The sequence below is a fragment of the Pungitius pungitius genome, chromosome 6 (genome assembly GCF_949316345.1).
Source record: "Pungitius pungitius chromosome 6, fPunPun2.1, whole genome shotgun sequence".
NCBI classification, from domain to species: domain Eukaryota; kingdom Metazoa; phylum Chordata; class Actinopteri; order Perciformes; family Gasterosteidae; genus Pungitius; species Pungitius pungitius.
The window spans coordinates 1,484,073-1,505,704 of record NC_084905.1 but is presented as its reverse complement, the minus strand read 5'-3'; the positions used below and the strand labels follow the sequence as shown (position 1 = coordinate 1,505,704).

Sequence of the window (21,632 nt, the reverse complement as noted above, 5' to 3'; positions counted from 1 at the left end):
GCCGGGCAAGTTGGGGCCACTGCCACTGTTTGCGTGTGAAACAAAGGCCCTCAGAAGGAGAGAGGAAGCAGAGAGCTTCACATGGTGCAAGCCAAGAGCGGGGACGGTTGCCTCAGCCTTCCCCTCTCAGGCCCCTCTCTTTTGGCTGAGAGGTGCTGGTGTGACCCCCAAACCCCCCCCCCCCCACCCCCCCACCCTGTGTCCCTCTTACCAGCCCTTGAAACTCCCGTCTCTTCTCTGTACTACTCTCATCCCTTCCATCCCGAAAATGCTCTCTCTTCGCTGAGTGCCCTTTCAATGAGTAAGACATGTCAAGGGATTTGGGATGAGGGATTTCTCATGACACAACCTTCTGCCGACAGGGGATGGGATTCCACTGGCTTTTTGTGGTTCAGTTGGTCATTTCTTTGAAGAGGAAATAGCTTTCCAACACATTTCCCTAATTAGAATGATGTGATACCGCTCAATAGGATGAGAAGCCCCATGCTGGTGGGAGACTGGGAGGAAATCAGCGTGACACCATCCTTACATGAATCACGTCGGTCATTTTGTACTTCGAAGTTCAGCACTTTGCAGTCTTGTTGAGTGGGGACACGTTAATATGTTGGAGTGGGTGTGGCTAAGATGAATGTTTTATGGGGGTGTAATTAAATGAGTGTATGCGTTGACCATATATTTGATTCAACGTTGGTTTGGAAGAGTGTGACATTCACATAAATCAAAAGGATGTGACACAATGTGTTGGAGCAAGAGCAGCAAACATTAACTCTCTCTTCCACTGTCCATCCATCAGGATGAGCCCAAAGCTCCCAAACAGCAGCATTATGACATTAACCCTTTCATCGCTGGTCATTCCTCTGTAGTTTATTCCCCTGGCATCCAAAGGGCCCCTCACAAAGCACTACTGCACTGTCCCCTAGTGCCATTAGCACGCATCATAGTGATCATCTCTAGCCGTCAGGCCTTTCCCTCACAATCCTATGGAGCTGGAAGCTCACTCTCTGGGGGGATTACAGGGTCCCGGGAATGGAGGGTCCCCGGAGGGATTTGACTCTTAAGCTACTGGCTCCTCCCTCTACCTCTTATTTTTAATCATTTATTTTTTAGGTTTGTTGGATGTGTGTGTGTGTGTGTGTGTGTGTGTGTGTGTGTGCCTCGGTGCGTAGCTGGCCGGGGATGGTGCTGAAATCAAGGGGTGGGGGCTGACGGGGGTTTTGAGGACTTCAGGATGGGGCACTTCAGGTTGCTGTGGCTGTGACTGAGTGTGTCTTCTCGGCTGTGCTGACTGGCTACTCTCCGGATGCTGTGGAGGAGCTCGTGGACAGCTGAGAGCTGCTAGGCGCCAGCAGTGCTTCAGCTGGGACGTTACCTGCTGACATCTGGAAACTCTTTTGGATGGAGCGGTCGTGATCCTACAAAAGATTACTTGAGCTTATTCCTACTCTTAGATTCCAAATGGTGGAGGTTTGATCCTGGTCAATGTATACAGCACTTACCTCAACTCCAACAGAAATTAAGTAAGTACGCCTCTCATTTGCAGTTTAAGGCATAATCTACGCTTATTTATTATGTCTTAGCAATTTAATTTTTGGTATAAGTTAGTGGCAAACAGGACATGCTATATACTTTTAGGAAGGAAGTCAGAATATATTGTATATTAACAGAATTAGAATATACAAGAACGTTTCTTTTGAATCTAAGAACCAAATTATTTTCAGATTTTGTGTAATTCTGGGTCGAAAGCAGGTGTTGATGAGTTGAGGCCATCTTTAATTCTTCATGGCTTCGCGCTCTTGAATGCAATTAATCTTATTTAGCCTTCGGACAAGATTAACCGGTTTATAAAGTGATCCCTTTAGAGACTGCGCAGAAGAAACTGTGTGTGTGTGTGTGTGTGAATTAGTCTTTCATGTTATTTCTTTCTATATTCACTCTTTCTAAAAGCAGCATCACAGTGCAACTCAATGGACGCTGAATATTCCTCAGCTTAAGATATATGATTTATTCTTCATGGCAGAGTGACTCCATTATAAACTTGTACACAAGAAGAATTTCCCCTCCAAGTAAAAAAAAAATCTTTACTTAACACTTAAAACACCTACTGATGTGAAATGGTTGTATTATTTAGTGTACATTTTAATAATTATGTATAGTGGTTCACACCTGCCCACTCTCTCATCTGTTCTGAACTTGGGGAGAGAGGCGCTAATGAGAGGATCATGATGAATAATATCCGTCCTCTGTGATGTACAACGTCTGCTTTCTATCCATCTTTGTGCTAAAAATAATGAAAGGGAGCGAAACGGGGAAAATTCAATTAACAGCACTCATCACTCTTAGGGAATGGGATTACATGGTAATGCCATTTTCAGTTTTTTTTTTTTTTTCCCCTGGGGTTTTATTCAGCTGTATTCTAAAGTATGTCTATTGCTTGCCTGCGGTTTGCATGTAGTTTCTGTGATTCACACTTCAGTTATAAATGAATAAGAGGAGACAGGACTGGTCCATCTGTCTGCCTGGAAGCTGACCAGGAGGTCTTCCTATAGCCAAGTTTACAAAGCTGCAATACACAAAGCCCAGGGAGCGTGTGCGTCTCCGTGTGGAATTAATAGTGACTACTTGCACACCAACAATAATTCAATAAAGAGATTATTGAGTGGAGCCCACTGACCGGCCTTTGATCAAATTTCAGTTTAAGTGTTCTGACTTTTGGACAATGGGGTGTTTTTGAGGAGAAGGGAGACTTCTCTTCTGAGGTCAAAGGCCAAAGACGCATTGTTTCTTCTGCACTTTTCTTTGGAATTGATCGGAGACAAGACATGTGCATACTTATTGGAGATTATTAGGAATGCAGACACATTTCTATTATCTCAGAGACAAAAAAACAGCAACCCAATTTGATATATTATTCCTGCGACTTGTTCAGGGGATGATGAATGTAAAGCTCTTATTAAGCTACTGAACACCCACCGAACCGGCATGTGACACACACAGATGGCTTTTTATAAAACAATGAACCCATTCAATCCTCGCCGGGGGCCGCAGGAAGCTGCACTGTTCTACCTGTAACCAGAAATCACTTGTCATTCAAACTAATTATGAGACCCCTTTTCCTTTTCCTATTGTATTTCAAATGTTGCGTGCTTCTGAAATTACTTTCACATAGTCGTAAATGACACAGTGAACGGATAAGTGAGTTAATACGTTTTAATAGGCAATATGTTTGCTGCTCTTCTGGAATTCATCAAACTTTTGTACCGTCAAGCAGGCATCTGTTTAACTCACCGTCTCACACTCACAGGAGGTGTTCCTCTCTGCTTTTCTACACAGAACCCCTTTATTTTATTAAAAAGACTTGTAAAGCACACATCATTTAACTGTGCTTAATACTCAGGATGAAATACGCTCTTGTGTGTTGGAAAATAATTTTGTAAAAATGCAAAACCGGTTTGTATGAACTGACTTCAGATGCTATGTGTCTGAAGTATTGCCCCCAAAGGAATGCAATTTTGCATACAGCAGCTTGTAGTCAGCTTCCATCTGTTGGATGCTATCATGGGCCGTGTGGGATTGACAGCTTGGCGACAAAACATTTTTACCATGAAGTGTTTTTAACCATATCAGAGATATATTTTTAGAGACATCGTGCACACCCAAATCAAAATTAATTAATTTTGTTACTCTTAATGCTTTGTTTTCTTCCCAGCGACCACAAATGAAGTGGAAATGGAGTGAACTATTTGATGTATTTTTTTATAAAGCCCATAATGTGCTTCATTTGTTCTTTCTCTCTCTACCACAGTGCCAACAGTATGCCTAAACAAGTTGAAGTGAGGATGCACGAGAGTCACCTGGAGCCCATCGAGGCCAGGCCTCAGTCCAAATGTGCCAGAATGTGCTCCAAGCTCTTCAAGAACCTCCTGCTCACACTCACCGTCCTCGGTAAGTCACCACGTTACTGGCGCATCAGTGCTCTGTTAACTCAGCGCTCCGCTACACAGCTTTGCTGGTAAGATGAGGTGAAGATGCCATCTGTGTTTGCTCACTGTACCAGATCGTAAGATGACTGGGAGTCCTGACCTAGCCGAGCTCCGTGCCACCTGTTGCTATCAAAAGCTACCCTGCAGCACTGGTTGGTGCATGGGCATATAGCAATAATAGCATTTTGCTTCCAGGGCCACAGTGGGTTTTATTGAAAAGAGCAGTGATGCAATCTCTGTTTCCAAAAATTGAATCAGATTTGGGTTTGACCTGCAAACACTATTTAAAGATTGCTGTGTCAGCCATGTGGTCCCTTTACAATGATATGCAGTATATCATTAATACACATGGGCTATTAACCAGTTACAACTGCACAATACATATTTGTAGTATATTTTTCATTTACCAGTCCTTGTCTGTCTGTATCCTGCTCGCGTAGATGTGTCTTTATGCGAGCACGTGTATTGTGAACCTCTCACCCCGCTTGCGGCACTGTTGCAAAGCAAGGGAGCCAGCATGATCATTGATTATCTGTCACTTCTCAGATAAGAGCCTGAATGGGATTTGTAAATGGTCCAAAGAGAAGGCAGGAAATCAAGTGCCATCCAAACGATGCTGCCGGACTGGAGGATAAATGGAAGCACAGACTATTACTACTAATAAATAAAGCAAGGCTTTTGATTCCAGCGTGACTAATTAAACAATGTCCCAGGCCTGTGTGATCTTTGGCAGTGGTGTGGCAGCAGAGGAAGTGCAGCCCCGGGGTAGGGTGGGGGTCGGGCGGTGGTGGTGATGTGCGGCCTCAGATGGAGAAACACACATGCCAACCGCTGAGCTACAGGGAGCTGAGAGCACACAGAGGTCATTTTTACCTCAGGGGGCCAGAAAAGCTGTGCGGGAGGAAACAAATAACAGTTTGTTGGAAGAAGCATAGGGCAACGGGCAGAAGTGGCTTTGTAAGGGAGGGGCTGATCTTTAAAATGACCGTGCTTTCATGTCAACGGAGGCCAGATTACAGGTTAGGCAGCCAAGAACCCACTGAGGGTTGATCCCAATGAGGAGTTTTCTCAACTCACTCCTTTCCTCGTCCTCATTTCTATTGAATGCTCTTTCACTTGCCCTGTCGAGTGAAAAGAAAATGCTTGAAAACGCTTTGGGTTCGCTGAGATTATAGATGCTTCATTTTACATGCTGCCGCCACCCTACGGCTTCAAAGAGATCCGATCTTAATCCTCCATGAGCTTTACTCTCTCTTAGCAGGTGATTGTTTTTTTTTTTTTATCTTCTCAGCCCTCTGTCTGCTTCAAGCATGTAGCAGACTCTTGTACTGCTCCTAACAATTGCATTTATAGTACAAAAAAAAATGGTTATAAAAAAATAATAAAAAGAGACTTTGTTTCCAGATCTGGTCTATTTTCCCATGACGCACTCTTGCAGTTCCACTTACTCAAACTCCTCCTTGCACTTCAGGTGTGATCTTGGGAGCAGTATCAGGGATGTTGCTTCGTGTCGCCTCCCCGATCGACCCGGATATTGTCATGGTGATTTCTTTTCCCGGAGACATCCTGATGAGGATGCTGAAGATGTTGATTCTGCCACTGATCATCTCCAGTTTAATCACAGGTGCAGTATGACTGATCTATTATGGGAAATATAAATACTGATACAATAGCATTTGGTATTATAGAATTCATTGTGATCCTAACTTCCACTGCTATAATACAAAGAAACACAAACTTGATTCTGAAATCATAATTGACTGCCGTCCATCATGCACATGATCAAATACTACTATGCCCCTAATGCTCTTTGATCCAGGCTTCAAAGCCTTCTCTATTAATTCAGCATTTCCATTGAATAAATAACTACCAGTTAAACACTACCTTGCCTCTTTTGGATGCAGGTCTGGCTGGTTTGGATGCCAAATCCAGCGGTCGCCTGGGAACCAGAGCTATGATCTACTACATGACCACAACCATTATTGCTGCTGTACTGGGAGTCATCCTGGTTTTAGTTATCCACCCTGGCAACCCCAAACTGAAGGAGAATCTGGGCGAGGGAGAGAAAAACGACGAAGTGTCCAGTTTGGATGCTTTCTTCGATCTGATCAGGAACCTGTTCCCAGAGAACTTGGTGCAGGCTTGTTTCCAACAGGTAATCGACAACGCCAACAACAGGATGCTGAACACAATGCTGAAGTTTAACAGCAGGCGGTAGGGGGGGGGGGGGCTACATGCTTAGACAGTCTGTGACATACAATCGTCAAGTGAGTGGCATTTCTTAACTAGAAAATGCATTTCCTGCTGAAAATGCGTTGGAATGCAAGCTGAAAATAATTTCTAAAAGTTGCTTAAAGTACAGAAATGAAACCAGCTGAAATTATTCTAAACATTGCTGAAAGAATAGAAAAAGCTGAAATACACTTAAAAATGGCTGAAAATACAGAAATGAGAAAAGCTGAAATGAACTTGAAACAATTGCAAAAAAACTGAAATGGGAGAAGCTTCTATGAATTTGAAATCACAGAAATAATAAAAGCTGAAATTAATTTCAAAAAGTTGCTTAAAATGCAAAAAGCTGAAATTATTCAAAACATTGCTGAAAGAATAGAAAAAGGTGAAATACATTTAAAAATGGCTGAAAATACAGAAATGAGAAAAGCTGAAATGAACTTGAAACAATTGCAAAAAAACTGAAATGGGAGAAGCTTCTATGAATTTGAAATCACAGACATAAAAGCTGAAATTAATTTTAAAAAGTTGCTTAAACTGCAACAAGCTGAAATTATTCAAAACATTGCTGAAAGAATAGCAAAAGCTGAAGTACATTTGAAAAGCTGAAATGAACTTGAAAGAATTGGAAAAAACAGAAATGGCAAAATACAGAACGAAAAAAGCTTAAATTACTTATAAACATTGCTGAATCTTTTTCATTCAAACTAAATGAACTTGGTAAATGGACGTGTACAACGCTTTGCTAGTCTTCTGACTACTCAAAGCGCTTTAATACTAGATGACATCTCTCACCCATTAATACATTGATGTCACAACCTACCATACACAGTGGCACCTGCCCATTTGCACAGAATAAACAAGACAGGAGAAGATCCTGGCAACAAGTCAAAATAAAATATAAAAATCTTTTTGCAAATAGTGTAGAAATTACCAAGAGCTTTGTGGCGGTCCCATCAAAAACGCCCCTGGATACTTCCGGATAAGTTAACAGTCATGTCTTGATGATGTCATAGAGATGCGCGGTTTTGTGAAATAAAGATGGACGCATACAGCGCCAATGACTAAAATAAGTACTAAGTGTTTCACTTGGACAATTAAATGTTAGTGGACACACACAAATACTACAGCCCCCATCTCGATTACAATTGTTCACTCCTCAGTGCGCAGTTTCGCCCACCAGCGGACCCCCTCCTCCCCCCCTAACCCCGGCTGGCCCACCGTAACTTTTGACTTGCTTATTAACTGACGGACCTTCTTGCGGTCCGATGAAGGTTATTAATAGTATATTAGGTTGACGCTTTGTTGCGTAAAATAAAGACCAAACGATCTCCTGTCATTCGCGTAAGAAAACAAACTCACGTGTCTGCAGCTCAATCACCGAAGGAACAACGTCACGCCACTCCCCGTAACTTTTGACGTGCTTATTAACCTACGGACCTTCTTGCGGTCCGCGAAAAGGTTATTAATAGTATCACTCGCGTAAAAAAATAAACTCACGTGCCTGCAGCTTAATGACAACACCGAAGGAACAACGTCACAACCACGGTTTAAGTCTCCAGCGGGGAGTAGCCTCGTTAGCAGTTTAGCTAGCTAGCAATCTAGTACTTATGGCTCTCACATGTCTCAAATATCTTACGGTCCAGCCTCCACATTACTTACGGTCTGCTCATCCCGGGTCTCCGTCCCAACTCACGACACGCACGTCCACACGTACCGTTATCTAACCACGGTTAAACCTGCACGTCCCTGAGCTGCGTCTTTATGGCCATCGATCAACAGCTGATCGCTAATTAGCTCGCAGTGAAGAGAGTGAAGAGATTTAGACAAAATCCACACCTCAAACAAATGCTTCCTGGAGCAAAACTATTTGGAGTAGCCAAAAAATAATGACATTTTGAGAGACACAAGACTCTACCGAACGTTTGAGTGTAGTTTTTATGTCTCTATGTGTTTTAAAACTGCTCAAACAGCCGTTTACAAAAAGTGTACCGGCTGTGTTTTTTTTTTTTAAATGTCGGCAGATTTGTATGGAAGCGTATGGGGCTCGGGGCAGACTTTGTCTCACAACCAGGCTCCTCACGCAAAAAGTAAATAACTCTGACATTCCAAACTTATACGAGTCCAACCAGCACAAGCACGGCTAATGTTTTCTTTTTAAATGAAGGCTGAAAAGTGAATATTGTGGCCGTAAAGAGAAAAGTGCCTCTTTTTTTTTTACTGAATCCTGACACGGCGCTCACTCTAAATCGCGGGACAATCCGGAAAACTCCACTCTAAATTCGAAAGAAACCCCAAAACTAATGAAACATAATTAGTGATTATGAAAAAACTATAATAGATATCAACAAGCTGTTTTTTTTATGAAATTGTTAAGACTTGTGTCAACATTTTAAAGTTTAAATGGTGACTCTAGCTGAAAGATTGGAAAAGCTGAAAAAGTTGAAAGTTGAACAAGTTTTGAGAGGATTTGAAAATGTAATCCATTAGGAAACCATGTTAAAAAGTTTGATGATTTTAATTTTTATTAATTCAATTATAAGAGCTAAAAAGCTGAAAAGTCATAGCACACCTCTCCTGAAGGAGCTGAACATTTTAATATTTGAATGGTCTTAATAGCTGAAAGTGTGAAGGAGTTGAAAGGTGCGGCGGAAGAAATAGAATATGAAGAAGATGAATAAGTCGGAACTAGAAAATGCATTTCCTGCTGAAAATGCGTTGGAATGCAGAAAGCTGAAAATCATTTCAAAAAGTTGCTTAAAGTACAGAAATGAAACCAGCTGAAATTATTCTAAACATTGCTGAAAGAATAGAAAAAGCTGAAATACACTTAAAAATGGCTGAAAATACAGAAATGAGAAAAGCTGAAATGAACTTGAAACAATTGCAAAAAAACTGAAATGGGAGAAGCTTCTATGAATTTGAAATCACAGAAATAATAAAAGCTGAAATTAATTTCAAATAGTTGCTTAAAATGCAACAAGCTGAAATTATTCAAAACATTGCTGAAAGAATAGAAAAAGGTGAAATACATTTAAAAATTGCTGAAAATACAGAAAGGAGAAAAGCTGAAATGAACTTGAAAGAATTAGAAAAAACAGAAATGGGGGAAGCTTCTATGAATTTGACAAAATACAGAACTAATATAAGCTTAAATTACTTCTAAACATTGCTGAAAGAATAGAAAAAGCTGAAATACATTTAAAAATGGCTGAAAATACAGAAATGAGAAAAGCTGAAATGAACTTGAAACAATTGCAAAAAACTGAAATGGGAGAAGCTTCTATGAATTTGAAATCACAGACATAAAAGCTGAAATTAATTTTAAAAAGTTGCTTAAACTGCAACAAGCTGAAATTATTCAAAACATTGCTGAAAGAATAGAAAAAGCTGAAGTACATTTGAAAAGCTGAAATGAACTTGAAAGAATTGGAAAAAACAGAAATGGGGGAAGCTTCTATGAATTTGACAAAATACAGAACTAATAAAAGCTTAAATTACTTCTAAACATTGCTGAATCTTTTTCATTCAAACTAAATGAACTTGGTAAATGGACGTGTACACCGCTTTGCTAGTCTGACTACTCAAAGCGCTTTAATACTAGATGACATCTCTCACCCATTAATACATTGATGTCACAACCTACCATACACAGTGGCACCTGCCCATTTTCACAGAATAAACAAGACAGGAGAAGATCCTGGCAACAAGTCAAAATAAAATATAAAAATCTTTGTGGCGGTCCCATCAAAAACGCCCCTGGATACTTCCGGATAGGTTAACAGTCATGTCTTGATGATGTCATAGAGATGCGCGGTTTTGTGAAATAAAGATGGACGCATACAGCGCCAATGACTAAAATAAGTACTAAGTGTTTCACTTGGACAATTAAATGTTAGTGGACACACACAAATACTACAGCCCCCATCTCGATTACAAATTGTTCACTCCTCAGTGCGCAGTTTCGCCCACCAGCGGACCCCCTCCTCCCCCCCTAACCCCGGCTGGTCCACCGTAACTTTTGACTTGCTTATTAACTGACGGACCTTCTTGCGGTCCGATGAAGGTTATTAATAGTATATTAGGTTGACTCTTTGTTGCGTAAAATAAAGACCAAACGATCTCCTGTCATTCGCGTAAGAAAACAAACTCACGTGTCTGCAGCTCAATCACCGAAGGAACAACGTCACGCCACTCCCCGTAACTTTTGACGTGCTTATTAACCTACGGACCTTCTTGCGGTCCGCGAAAAGGTTATTAATAGTATCACTCGCGTAAAAAAATAAACTCACGTGCCTGCAGCTTAATGACAACACCGAAGGAACAACGTCACAACCACGGTTTAAGTCTCCAGCGGGGAGTAGCCTCGTTAGCAGTTTAGCTAGCTAGCAATCTAGTACTTATGGCTCTCACATGTCTCAAATATCTTACGGTCCAGCCTCCACATTACTTACGGTCTGCTCATCCCGGGTCTCCGTCCCAACTCACGACACGCACGTCCACACGTACCGTTATCTAACCACGGTTAAACCTGCACGTTCCTGAGCTACGTCTTTATGGGCATCGATCAACAGCTGGTCGCTAATTAGCTCACGGCGAAGAGAGTGAAGAGATTTAGACAAAATCCACACCTCAAACAAATGCTTCTTGGAGCAAAACTATATGGGGTAGCCAAAAAATTATGACATTTTGAGAGACCCAAGACCCTACCAAACGCATGAGTGTAGTTTTTATGTCTCTATGTGTTTTAAAACTGCTCAAACAGCCGTTTACAAAAAGTGTACCGGCTGTGTTTTTTTTTTTTAAATGTCGGCAGATTTGTATGGAAGCGTATGGGGCTCGGGGCAGACTTTGTCTCACAATCAGGCTCCTCACGCAAAAAGTAAATAACTCTGACATTCCAAACTTATACGAGTCCAACCAGCACAAGCACGGCTAATGTTTTCTTTTTAAATGAAGGCTGAAAAGTGAATATTGTGGCCGTAAAGATAAAAGTGCCTCTTTTTTTTTTACTGAATCCTGACACGGCGCTCACTCTAAATCGCGGGACAATCCGGAAAACTCCACTCTAAATTCGAAAGAAACCCCAAAACTAATGAAACATAATTAGTGATTATGAAAAAACTATAATAGATATCAACAAGCTGTTTTTTTTATGAAATTGTTAAGACTTGTGTCAACATTTTAAAGTTTAAATGGTGACTCTAGCTGAAAGATTGGAAAAGCTGAAAAAGTTGAAAGTTGAACAAGTTTTGAGAGGATTTGAAAATTTAATCCATTGGAAACCATGTTAAAAAGTTTGGTGATTTTAATTTTTATTAATTCAATTATAAAAGCTAAAAAGCTGAAAAGTCATAGCACACCTCTCCTGAAGGAGCTGAACATTTTAATATTTGAATGGTCTTAATAGCTGAAAGTGTGAAGGAGTTGAAAGGTGCGGCGGAAGAAATAGAATAATATGAAGAAGATGAATAAGTCGGAATAAAGATTAGAAGAACAATACTTGGAATGCTTGAAGCATTCCAACTAATAAAGATTAGAAGAACAATACTTGGAATGCTTGAAGCATTCCAACTAATTAGGAATATCATTTGTCTGTAAGACTGTCTGGAGTCTCCATGGGTGGTCTCTATATAGCTGATAGATTATTAACAGAGGAATCAAAAACCCTGGATTGTAAGGACAAGCAGAACAGCATTATTAACAGTTGCGTGGCCTCGTGTTGTGAGACACATCATGTTTGATTCCAGTATTGTTCATCAAACTTAGTACAAGTATCTCTGTCCTTCTTGCACTCAGATCCAGACCGTCACGAAGAAGGTGGAGGTGGTCATTACGGAGAACATCAATGCAACGGCTGTAGACGGCTTGGTTGCCAACATTACCAAGGAGCCTCAGTTCATCGTCAAAAAATCCCTTCAGTTTAAAAGCGGCATGAACGTTCTGGGTATGTAAGACACTTGCAGTATGTGTACAAGAGTGACGCTTCTGTGAGGCTGTAATAGGGCAGCTGTGTTTTGAGTTTAAGACCATTATCAGCATTCTAGCATGTCAAAGGCAATGCTAACATGCTGATGTTCGGCACGTATAATGTTTTGCACATTCACCATCATAGTTTAACATGTTGCCGTGCTAACATTTGCAAATTGACACCAATGCCCATAAGTCTGCCACTAGTTTTTTTTGCAGATATTTGGTCATTAAAATATTTGTAGAACACACTGACATTTTTTTCAAATGTCATGACAATACAAAATATACAATCTTCTGTGAACATAATGGGTAAAATCAAAGGGGATCACCAAAGTCATTGGGATTCCTTGTCAGGGCACAGTAATTATCTCTCTGCTAATACTCATTGATGAGATGATTGGTGAAATGACCAACCGAGTGATTTGTGACCCTCAGGGCCATGCTGCTAGCTGGACTGAAAATCAATGCAATCTTCACAATATTACATTCACAGAATTTTGCATTGGCAGATATCTGGACCAATTAATTTGTTTGTCCATTCCTGGAAAACTCTCCTAATAATAATAATTATTCCCTCATGTGGTAATCATCTCATCCGTCCGTACTGGTATTTAAAGTTTGATACATTTATGATTTTCTGTCCCAGGTATGATTGGTTTCTTTATTGCATTTGGCATCTGCATGGGCAAGATGGGCGAGAAGGCCAGACTCATGCTTGAATTCTTCAACATCCTCAATGAGATTGTGATGAAACTTGTCATCTGTATCATGTGGTTAGTATCACTCAAGAATCTCATTGACTCATTTTGAAACTCAGTTATTTTGAGCCAAAAATAACTGCTATTGCCAAGTTTTTTCTCAAGTCATTACATTTTCCAAAAAGTATTAGTAATATATTATATGAAAAATATTATGGCTACGTCAAAACCTTTTTTTTTTGTATTTAAAGTAATAACTAACTTTCCTGTTGTGGTCAGGTACTCTCCCTTCGGTATTGCCTGTCTTATTTGTGGTAAGATCATCTCCATCAAGGACCTGGAGGTGGTGGGCAGGCAGCTGGGCATGTACATGGTGACTGTGATAATTGGCCTCATCATCCACGGAGCGATCTTCCTTCCCAGCATCTACTTTGTTATTGTCAGGAAAAATCCTTTCACTTTCTTCCTGGGAATCTTCCAGGCCTGGATCACTGCCCTGGGGACTGCCTCCAGGTCAGTATCACAATGAATGGATAGTTGTTTTTTTGTTGTTATTTCTGCAGTTGACACACATCATGAACTACCATCATCTGCTTTTTCCTCGCAGTGCTGGTACTCTGCCCGTCACCTTCCGTTGTCTGGAGGAGAATTTAGGTATTGACAAGAGAGTCACTCGTTTCGTCCTCCCAGTCGGTGCCACCATCAACATGGACGGAACTGCTCTGTATGAGGCGGTCGCTGCTATCTTCATTGCCCAAATGAACGGCATCTACCTTGACCCTGGTCAAATTGTCACTGTCAGGTCAGGAGATACTGTTTAATTAACGAATCCTTAAGTGATTTAAGGCTTCTTAAATTGTCTATTATAATACGGGTAAAAGAAATCCAGCGTTGTGATTGGTTAAGAGTGAGTCGCGGAGGGTGCATTATTCAGCGATAATCTACAGTACCTGTTCACATTGACGCGTCAGGCCTAACAACACCCCCGAACTGTTACATTATTGGACAATAAAGTACAGCCTCTTGTACCTTATTGCTTAAAAATGATCAGTCATAACAATAAGAATTCTAATTCCCATTATTTAAAGAGGGTTAAAATGGAGCCATGTAGATACAGTTCAAAGAACACGTTTAGCTCTTAGGAACTGTCAGAACGCGGGGTGCGAGGGCAAGGAGGGAGGACTCAGATGCGGAGTATTGTAAAAATAAAAGGACTTTAATAGTAAAAAAAAACTCTAAATCAAAATCACGGCAACCAAAAAAGGACCGGAAGGAGGCGAAAACAAAACAGACAAAAAAACAGGGACCTGGACTTTGAAACCACAAACAGACTTGACACGACACAGAACGTCGACATGTAATGACGCCACACAAGACAAGCGACTCACAGGGCTTAAATACACAAGGGAGGTGCAGGTGATTGGACACAGGTGGAAACGATCAGGCACGGCAGACAATCACAGGGGAAGACAGGACAAGGCAATATACAGGAAGACTAATACCCATCTATACCTTTTCCAAAATCTCCTCTGGTAATAGAATTAGTGGAGGATAGTCGACCTTCAGCTTGACATTTACATGCCATAAAATCTCAAAAACCCTTGAATTAAACACCCTATCCCTCACATTGAAAGCTCTCGTCATGCGGGATGAAGGACCCCCCTCGGGTGCACTTCAGCTGCTTCTCTCGTCTACCAATTGTAGTTGCTGCGTTTGTTGGGGTTTGTACAGCGATGGTGGTTAGGAGATTGTGTGGGTTTGGAAAACCTGGCTGACTGCTGCTTTGCTGTGATTTCTTCCAGTCTGACAGCCACCTTAGCCAGTGTCGGAGCTGCCAGTATTCCAAGTGCCGGCCTGGTGACGATGCTCTTGATCCTGACGGCAGTAGGGCTGCCGACCCAAGACATCAGTCTGCTGGTTGCTGTTGACTGGCTGCTGTGAGTTTGACAAAAGACAAAGACATATTTTGTGGTTACATATTGATTCTTTCCTTTTCTTCTACGTCATCTGGGGAGCTCAGCCAGAATGCGATCAACGTGAGTTTTCTCTGTCCTCAGTGATCGATTCAGGACCTCCGTGAATGTGGTGGGTGACTCGTACGGTGCAGGCATCGTGTACCACTTGTCCAAGGCCGAGCTCGACGAGCTGGACGCGCACGCAGCCAAATCCGACGACATCGAAATGATGTCGAAGACCCAGTCTTACTACGACGACATAAAGAACCACCACGAAAACAATTCCAACCAGTGCGTTTTAACCACTACCGCCACCACAAGTGCTAGCGCCGATGCTAGCGCCACTGCTAACAATTCTGTCGTAGTAGATGAATGCAAGGTACAAATAATGCTTACGGACGTAGAGACTTGTATTTAACCCCTCTGTTGTTGCATGCGCACCCTGCACGTTTTCGTGACTCTGTTTTCTCATTTGCATTTTGAAAATAATAATCTTCATACACCCACTGCTCTTTTAAGACAGGAGTGTAATGCGAGAGCAACAGGTGCTTGTGGACGCATTTCCTTTTTTCTTCAATAGCAGCTTTTGTGTCAGATGAAAAGTATTAAGCGCTCAAACCAAAACTTTTACAACATCAAACCATGAAATGATTATGAAGTTTAGTGCTCAAAAATGAGTAATGCGTTAAAAAAAATGAGTAAAATAGCTTCTGCTTCGTGATTAGCCGAAACAGATAGCTGTAACCCGTCGGATATTGGCTCTAACTCAAAAGGCCGATCAAGATAATCCTCATCGGGACCATGAGAAATTATTCAGCAGCCCTCATCCCTCTTCAGACCAAAGTCTACAGTAGCTTTCCCTTTTCTGTGATCATTTTAGTTCTAATCATCCTTTTGTCCAGCTTAATTCGGTTGATTCTGCATTATTAAAATGATCTCTAAAAGGTTAACCCTCTGCTATAAAGAAAGCGTGACAGCTAGTTAGTAGTTCATATATTTCCTATACATACACACATACATGTACATTCACTTTAATCACACTGTCAATGAGTCATTCCCAATTTTTTTTTGACACCAGCTATTTCCGTCCATCGTCGGAAGCTGTGAAGCACGTCCCGTAATGTTTAACGTAATGCACTTTCAATCTCGTCTTTGAATTAGTTCCAGGCTCTTAGAATAATATATTGGAGTTCAGAGTGCTTGTTCCCTGACACGTACACACACAGACAAACACACACGCACACACACACCTGCATACATGCACATCTAGACACACACAACCTGGCGGAAAAGGTCTACAGATGAGCAGTATTTATTTATTAAAGGATAATAGGCGTTGCCTAGCAACGCTGCCAACCTCTCATAGAGGTGATCTGTCCATATAAAAACGCCATGTCCTCCCATCTGAAGTCCTTTACATACGTATATGACACAAAGGCTTGCTTTTTTATTTAGCCATCTTTCTGTTTTGTGTTTGTTCTGACTGTATCAAGTATGAATCAAATTTCTAACCCTCTTTATTAACATGCAAACTACTCTAGGGTGCTTGCAAAATCGCTAACACATAACAATGCATCCATTGTGTAGTTTATGTACCTTGTTTTCATAGTGATCTGTCTGTTTTGCATTTATTCATTGTGTTTATTTTTGCATCGCCTGTTGAGTTCTGTTACCAGTTTCATAAAAATGCTCCACTCTTGATTACTACAGGCTGATTATCAGAGGTAGTACAGGATTTCCACTTTTCTTCCATAGTTTTTGTGAATTGCAAAAAAGCTATGATACCCAAAAAGCAGTGTTTTAATGCCAAAGTACCGTGGCTACAGCACCCAAAATGACAGAACATGATGTCCTAAATGCTGTCATGACTTTAAAGTTATACAATTTCGACAGTGTTGTGTGTTATCTCAACTGATCAGCGTAAGAATTGACACCAAAAAATTGGACACGCATGCGTTGATTTTTTAAATTATCTTTTTTGGGATGGTATAGCAAGCAGTACATAATAGTCCATCATGCTTTATCAGCTTAGTCAGCCCGAGTGACCAATCAGATTGCTTTTCTGAATCTTGGGTGGCAGCACTCAATCAGAAATGCAGATCTAAAGTGTAACTGCAAATGAAATGTGTGTTTCTCTGTGCCTTGGATCAACTGTTTAGATTTTCCTGCTGACTGCTTACAGGTAACCTCAGCCACTAACGGCTCTGCTGCGGAGTGCACGCTTGTTGAGGAGGGACCATGGAAACATGAATAATGGCAGCACAGAGATCCCCTGCTCCTGGGCTCTACAAGCTTTCCTATCTGGTGAAAAAAAAAAGAGTGAATATAAAAAAGTCACACGAACAGAACTACTAACTGTTTTTTATGTAGTTTTTTTTTTTTTATTAGTCCCTTTAAAAGTATTTGTAACTGTCTTATCTGACTGATTTATAATACTAATTCACTTAATTCATGTGAAATGATAACAGAGGTATACTAGACCTGTTAGAGCACAGTTATGTCCGTGTAGCAGATACTTGCACAACATACAACAACTAGGTTTGGGAAGAAAAAAAAAAGTTAGATAAACTAAGTCTAGGAATATATTCTAGCCTTACATTTATGAGAGATGCTTTTAAGATGAGAGAAGAAGTTACAGCATTAGTTATGACAACCAACGTGATCTTTGGACTGAACCGGCTTGAATTTTCACCCTCTCAGTACCATTAAAAAAAGCATAAGGCCACTGATTTTCCTTATCAACTCAGTCTCTGACATGAAAACCAACCTCCCTTTTGATTCTCCAACTGTCAGTCTTTCAACTGCATCTGCCCAATATTACCTATGATACCTAAAAAAATAGATGAAATGGTAGGAGGCAGGCTGAACAGTAAAGAGCAGCCTAACCACACTGAGCCTCATAACCTACAAGCACAGATATCAAAGCACAAATCATACTGTGTCGCCATTTTGTTGTACCCCCTTTTGTTTTAATTTTTCTGATGTAAAGAAAAGAGACTTATTTGTCGTCATGTAATCTGTTGAGTGAGATGTAAATATTGTGTGTGTCTGTGTGTGTGAAACACGGAGAGCTGGAGTTAAGAACATGATCAACTTAAGTACAGGCAAAAAAAACAACAACTCACAGAGGCCTTTGAACTGCCTCCATGACGTCACCCATAACAAATTATTCAGTGTTCTAACATTGAAGTCCATCAATAACTCACAAAGCAGTTGATGTTCCCACAGTTCCGGTTCAAGCCTCAAAGCTAAGAAAAATGAAACCTCATACTTTCTCTTCCACATGAAAAAAATGGGATGCCAATGAAATTTAAAAGAAAAATTAGGCGCCAAAGGGATTGTTGTTAAAACAGAACACTACAGTGATAAATTATTGACATAAGTGAATAACTTGTTGCACAGAAAGAGACAGCAGAGAGCACAAATGCAATGAAAGAGCACAAATAAAGCCAATGAGGATCATTTTCAGCTGGAGGCATGATTAAAGTCATGCACATTATCGTTTCATGTCAACACTGATTGTATTCCCAGTCCAAACTTAGCGAGTGTCTTCGTGAAAGACGACATCCAGGAAGCACACATACATTTTTCAGACAACACTCCAGCGATTGAATGATCCTCTCAACCAGCGTTGAAAACGCTGCTGAGAGCACGGACACCGTTACTGACAGAGTACACCAGGATATTTATACGGGGGGAGAAAAAAAAGAAAGCAAAATAAGAAGTATTGCAAGGTTTGGCCGACAGATGGATTCATGGCTCGCGCAAAACAGACGCTAATACAACACTTTCCGGGAGGCTTGCCAGCTCCTTGTATGGTCAGACAACAATATCATTTCAGCCACCAGAGCTCAAGACTGTTTCTACAAACCCTAGATGCTGCAGCTGTGTGTCCGTATGGCTTCATAAGCATGCTTCATTTACGTCGTACCAGAATGTTGCCAACTATCAGGTATCCAGAATATACTCCTCTCACAGAACACGCAGAAATACAACTACCTTTTTTTTGGAGAGACGTCTGTAACGTGGCCGTGCATTTGATTTCTTTAGCAATATTATGTCCTTCGTTCCTGTCTTGTTTCTTTCCTTTTGAGGTAAAAGACAACCTCGCCTTGAAGATGTTTCACGCAAACAAACAACAAAGGCCAACAGGAGTGACACTAACAAAACTGTAAGCACAGCACTATGTCCTTTAGTTTGTGAAACACACTTTCAAACGATGTCTTTCAACAACTCTTCTTCTTTTTTTAAGCTCGGCTAACACGTGTGCTTTGATACAACAAAGAGTGCCGCTTGGTGTTCTGCTGTAACGCGGCACAGAGTTACGCTACACATGAAAAACAAGGATGCACACACACAAACACACACACACACATCCACCGTTGTTTTTTAAATGCACACACAAATACACACACAAACACTCTTCAACCTGGAAGGTGACTACATTTCTAATTGCTGCTGAGAAAAGCACTAATTCCCCATCAGGCCGTATGAGCCTGATCTTTCAAACTTGTGATCTTCAGAAAAGGAAAAAAAAAGATCTCTCCAGTTTGGAGACGACAGAGATCATAGCATCATCATCGAGGGGGATCTAGTGTTGGATGATTATTATGTTCAAACTCAGAAGCATGAATAAAAAAAAAAGAAATGAAGATTATTTTTTGCACCACTATCTTAAAAGCATGATATTTTGAAGTGCCTCCTTGCACTTTGTGTATATATTGTAGGTAACAGATGTTTTTTGTTTGTTTGTGTTTTATCCTTTTGATTTTTTTTGGGAGGGGGGGGGGCGTTGAAATGGTATCTAGGAATAGAGTTTCATTGCTGTGACATTTTTAATGTAATCCTATAGAAAGAAATATATCATATATGTCCTGAGTAAAATTAGATTAGACAAAATGTATGGAGAGGAAATGGTGTAATAACTTGCTTCTTGTTTTTCTGTTCTCTTGTAGCTGTTAACTAGATGTTTTACTTACCTGTCACACACAAATATATAAATATCTTTTTTAATCTAATGTAAGAGTTTGAATGATTGTTCATGAAGATATAAGCAAATGTACATAAATAAATATATAACTGTTCTGTTCAGTGGCGAAGCAAAGATTTCTGGAAACGACAGTGGTCCTGAAGTAAATTTAGGGGAGGAAAAAAAAGTGAGAAAGACGGAGACAGAAAGAGAGCGAGGGGGGGGGGGGGGGGAGGGGGGGGGGGAGTTCTTGGCTTAAATAAAAGGGGGCCACATAAGATATATTTTGGTTGGTATTACTCCGGTAAAGGTTGCTGTATGTCGGATACAGTGAGGAACGAAACAGCCCAGTGGTTGACTTGAGTGAAAGATTTGATGCAGTCAGATACCTGTTACAGTAGAGAGCAACAGTCCTCAGGTAACTCATCTGAACCATTTTGTCTTTTCAATGAAGCAAACTGGCTGTAGCCTAATGGCATCTTTTGTTTACCTGGTGCTTGTGCATTTTAAAGCTGCAACATTTACATTCTGCATTAACTTGTCTAACACCACATCTTCACACACATTTGATCGTTGATGTGCCGTCAACAGTATTGACATTTTTTTTAGAAATCCCACCTGGTAAACTGCCTTTACTCCACTTGCCTTTTTTTTTGCTGTATACAGAAACTATATGCACTAACAAACACCTGAAACTGGGGTTAAATAGCACTGATGGAATGGGATTTGATTGATGACAGTGTTTCAAACAAAGAGCTAGTACATCTTCAATCGTGTCCTTTTCTACTGAAATGTGTCTTTTTGAAGAAACAGAGCTGCTAACCTGTCCTACTCCTGCCAACATAGTGGTTTCCTGATCTTACTTTTCTAGACCTTTCCTCTTTGTAAAGCTGTTGCAATTTTGATGTAAAGGCCGAGCGTCTGTGTGTGTGTGTGTGTGGGGGGGGGGGGGGGGGTACTCTATTGACAAAAAGGACAAAAAATACATGAATGCTTTCCTCGGTCTATGGTATACATAATAAACTCTTCCCACATATCAATAAGTGTTGTACCTTTGGTGTACATATACAAATATAACTAATAAATGTTGATTCATAACTAAATGATGGTCTTCTGTTTTTGATTATCTTTTTTTATATATTGTTTCGTAACAAAGATATACAGTTTTTATGTTTGCCTCTGTCATTTGCTTGCTGTTATAAATACACCAGTTAGTCAAGCAATCATGCATTAATAATACATATCTTTTTAAATATCCTTAAAAGCATTAATGTGTCACATCACAGTCAAATGTAATCTATGAACATTTGTTGTTGTTGTTGACTATTAGTCATTATTAAGCATCTATACTCTATTTAGTATAGTATCTTCATTATAATTAATAAAATTCCTTTAAATTATACTTTAATTGTAAGAGCTAAAAAGTTGAAAAGTCGGAGGCCCCCTCTCCTGAAGGAGCTGAACATTTTAATATTTGAATAGCTGAAAGTGTGAAGGAGTTTTAGCATGCAAAATGCATTCCAACAATTAAAAGTTTAACCCCACCAAACATACCAAAAATGGTCAAAGGATTTTATAACTTATTTTAAAGATATTTCTAGGTAAACTGAGGTAAACTGATTAATTGTGGTTTTGCCTCAAGGCTCAGTTTCCTCAGGTTGTTATTCACAATTGGATTTGTCTCTGTGATCACCAGCAAAGTAGATGATTCTAAAACCGTAAGATAAAGTCATTAAACCTTATAGTTCATCAAGAACCAACCTGCTCTGACTCCGTACGTCATCATTGGTTTTTTTGCGTGGTGCCATGGAAACCTGACGTTTTT

At 40.4% G+C, this 21,632-nt stretch overlaps 1 protein-coding gene across 4 annotated transcripts in view; it reads left to right on the top strand.

Annotated features, from left to right (window-relative positions):
• The window catches only part of slc1a2b (solute carrier family 1 member 2b), a 31,040-nt gene extending 11,184 nt beyond the window's left edge, over positions 1–19,856 (top strand). For 2 of the 4 annotated variants that reach the window (XM_037450672.2, XM_037450670.2), the window contains exons 2-11: positions 3,803–3,942; positions 5,452–5,604; positions 5,885–6,135; positions 12,012–12,159; positions 12,832–12,958; positions 13,163–13,396; positions 13,491–13,685; positions 14,686–14,820; positions 14,941–15,217; positions 17,021–19,856. In XM_037450672.2, coding sequence (XP_037306569.2) covers positions 3,813–3,942; positions 5,452–5,604; positions 5,885–6,135; positions 12,012–12,159; positions 12,832–12,958; positions 13,163–13,396; positions 13,491–13,685; positions 14,686–14,820; positions 14,941–15,217; positions 17,021–17,092 — 1,722 coding nt within the window. In that variant the 5' untranslated portion in view covers positions 3,803–3,812 and the 3' untranslated portion in view covers positions 17,093–19,856. Of the gene's footprint in view, positions 1–1,259; positions 1,518–3,802; positions 3,943–5,451; positions 5,605–5,884; positions 6,136–12,011; positions 12,160–12,831; positions 12,959–13,162; positions 13,397–13,490; positions 13,686–14,685; positions 14,821–14,940; positions 15,218–17,020 lie in introns of those variants that run through there. The other 2 variants (XM_037450671.2, XM_037450673.2) reach the window with 2 other exon arrangements.
• The last annotated feature ends 1,776 nt before the right edge of the window (positions 19,857–21,632 follow it).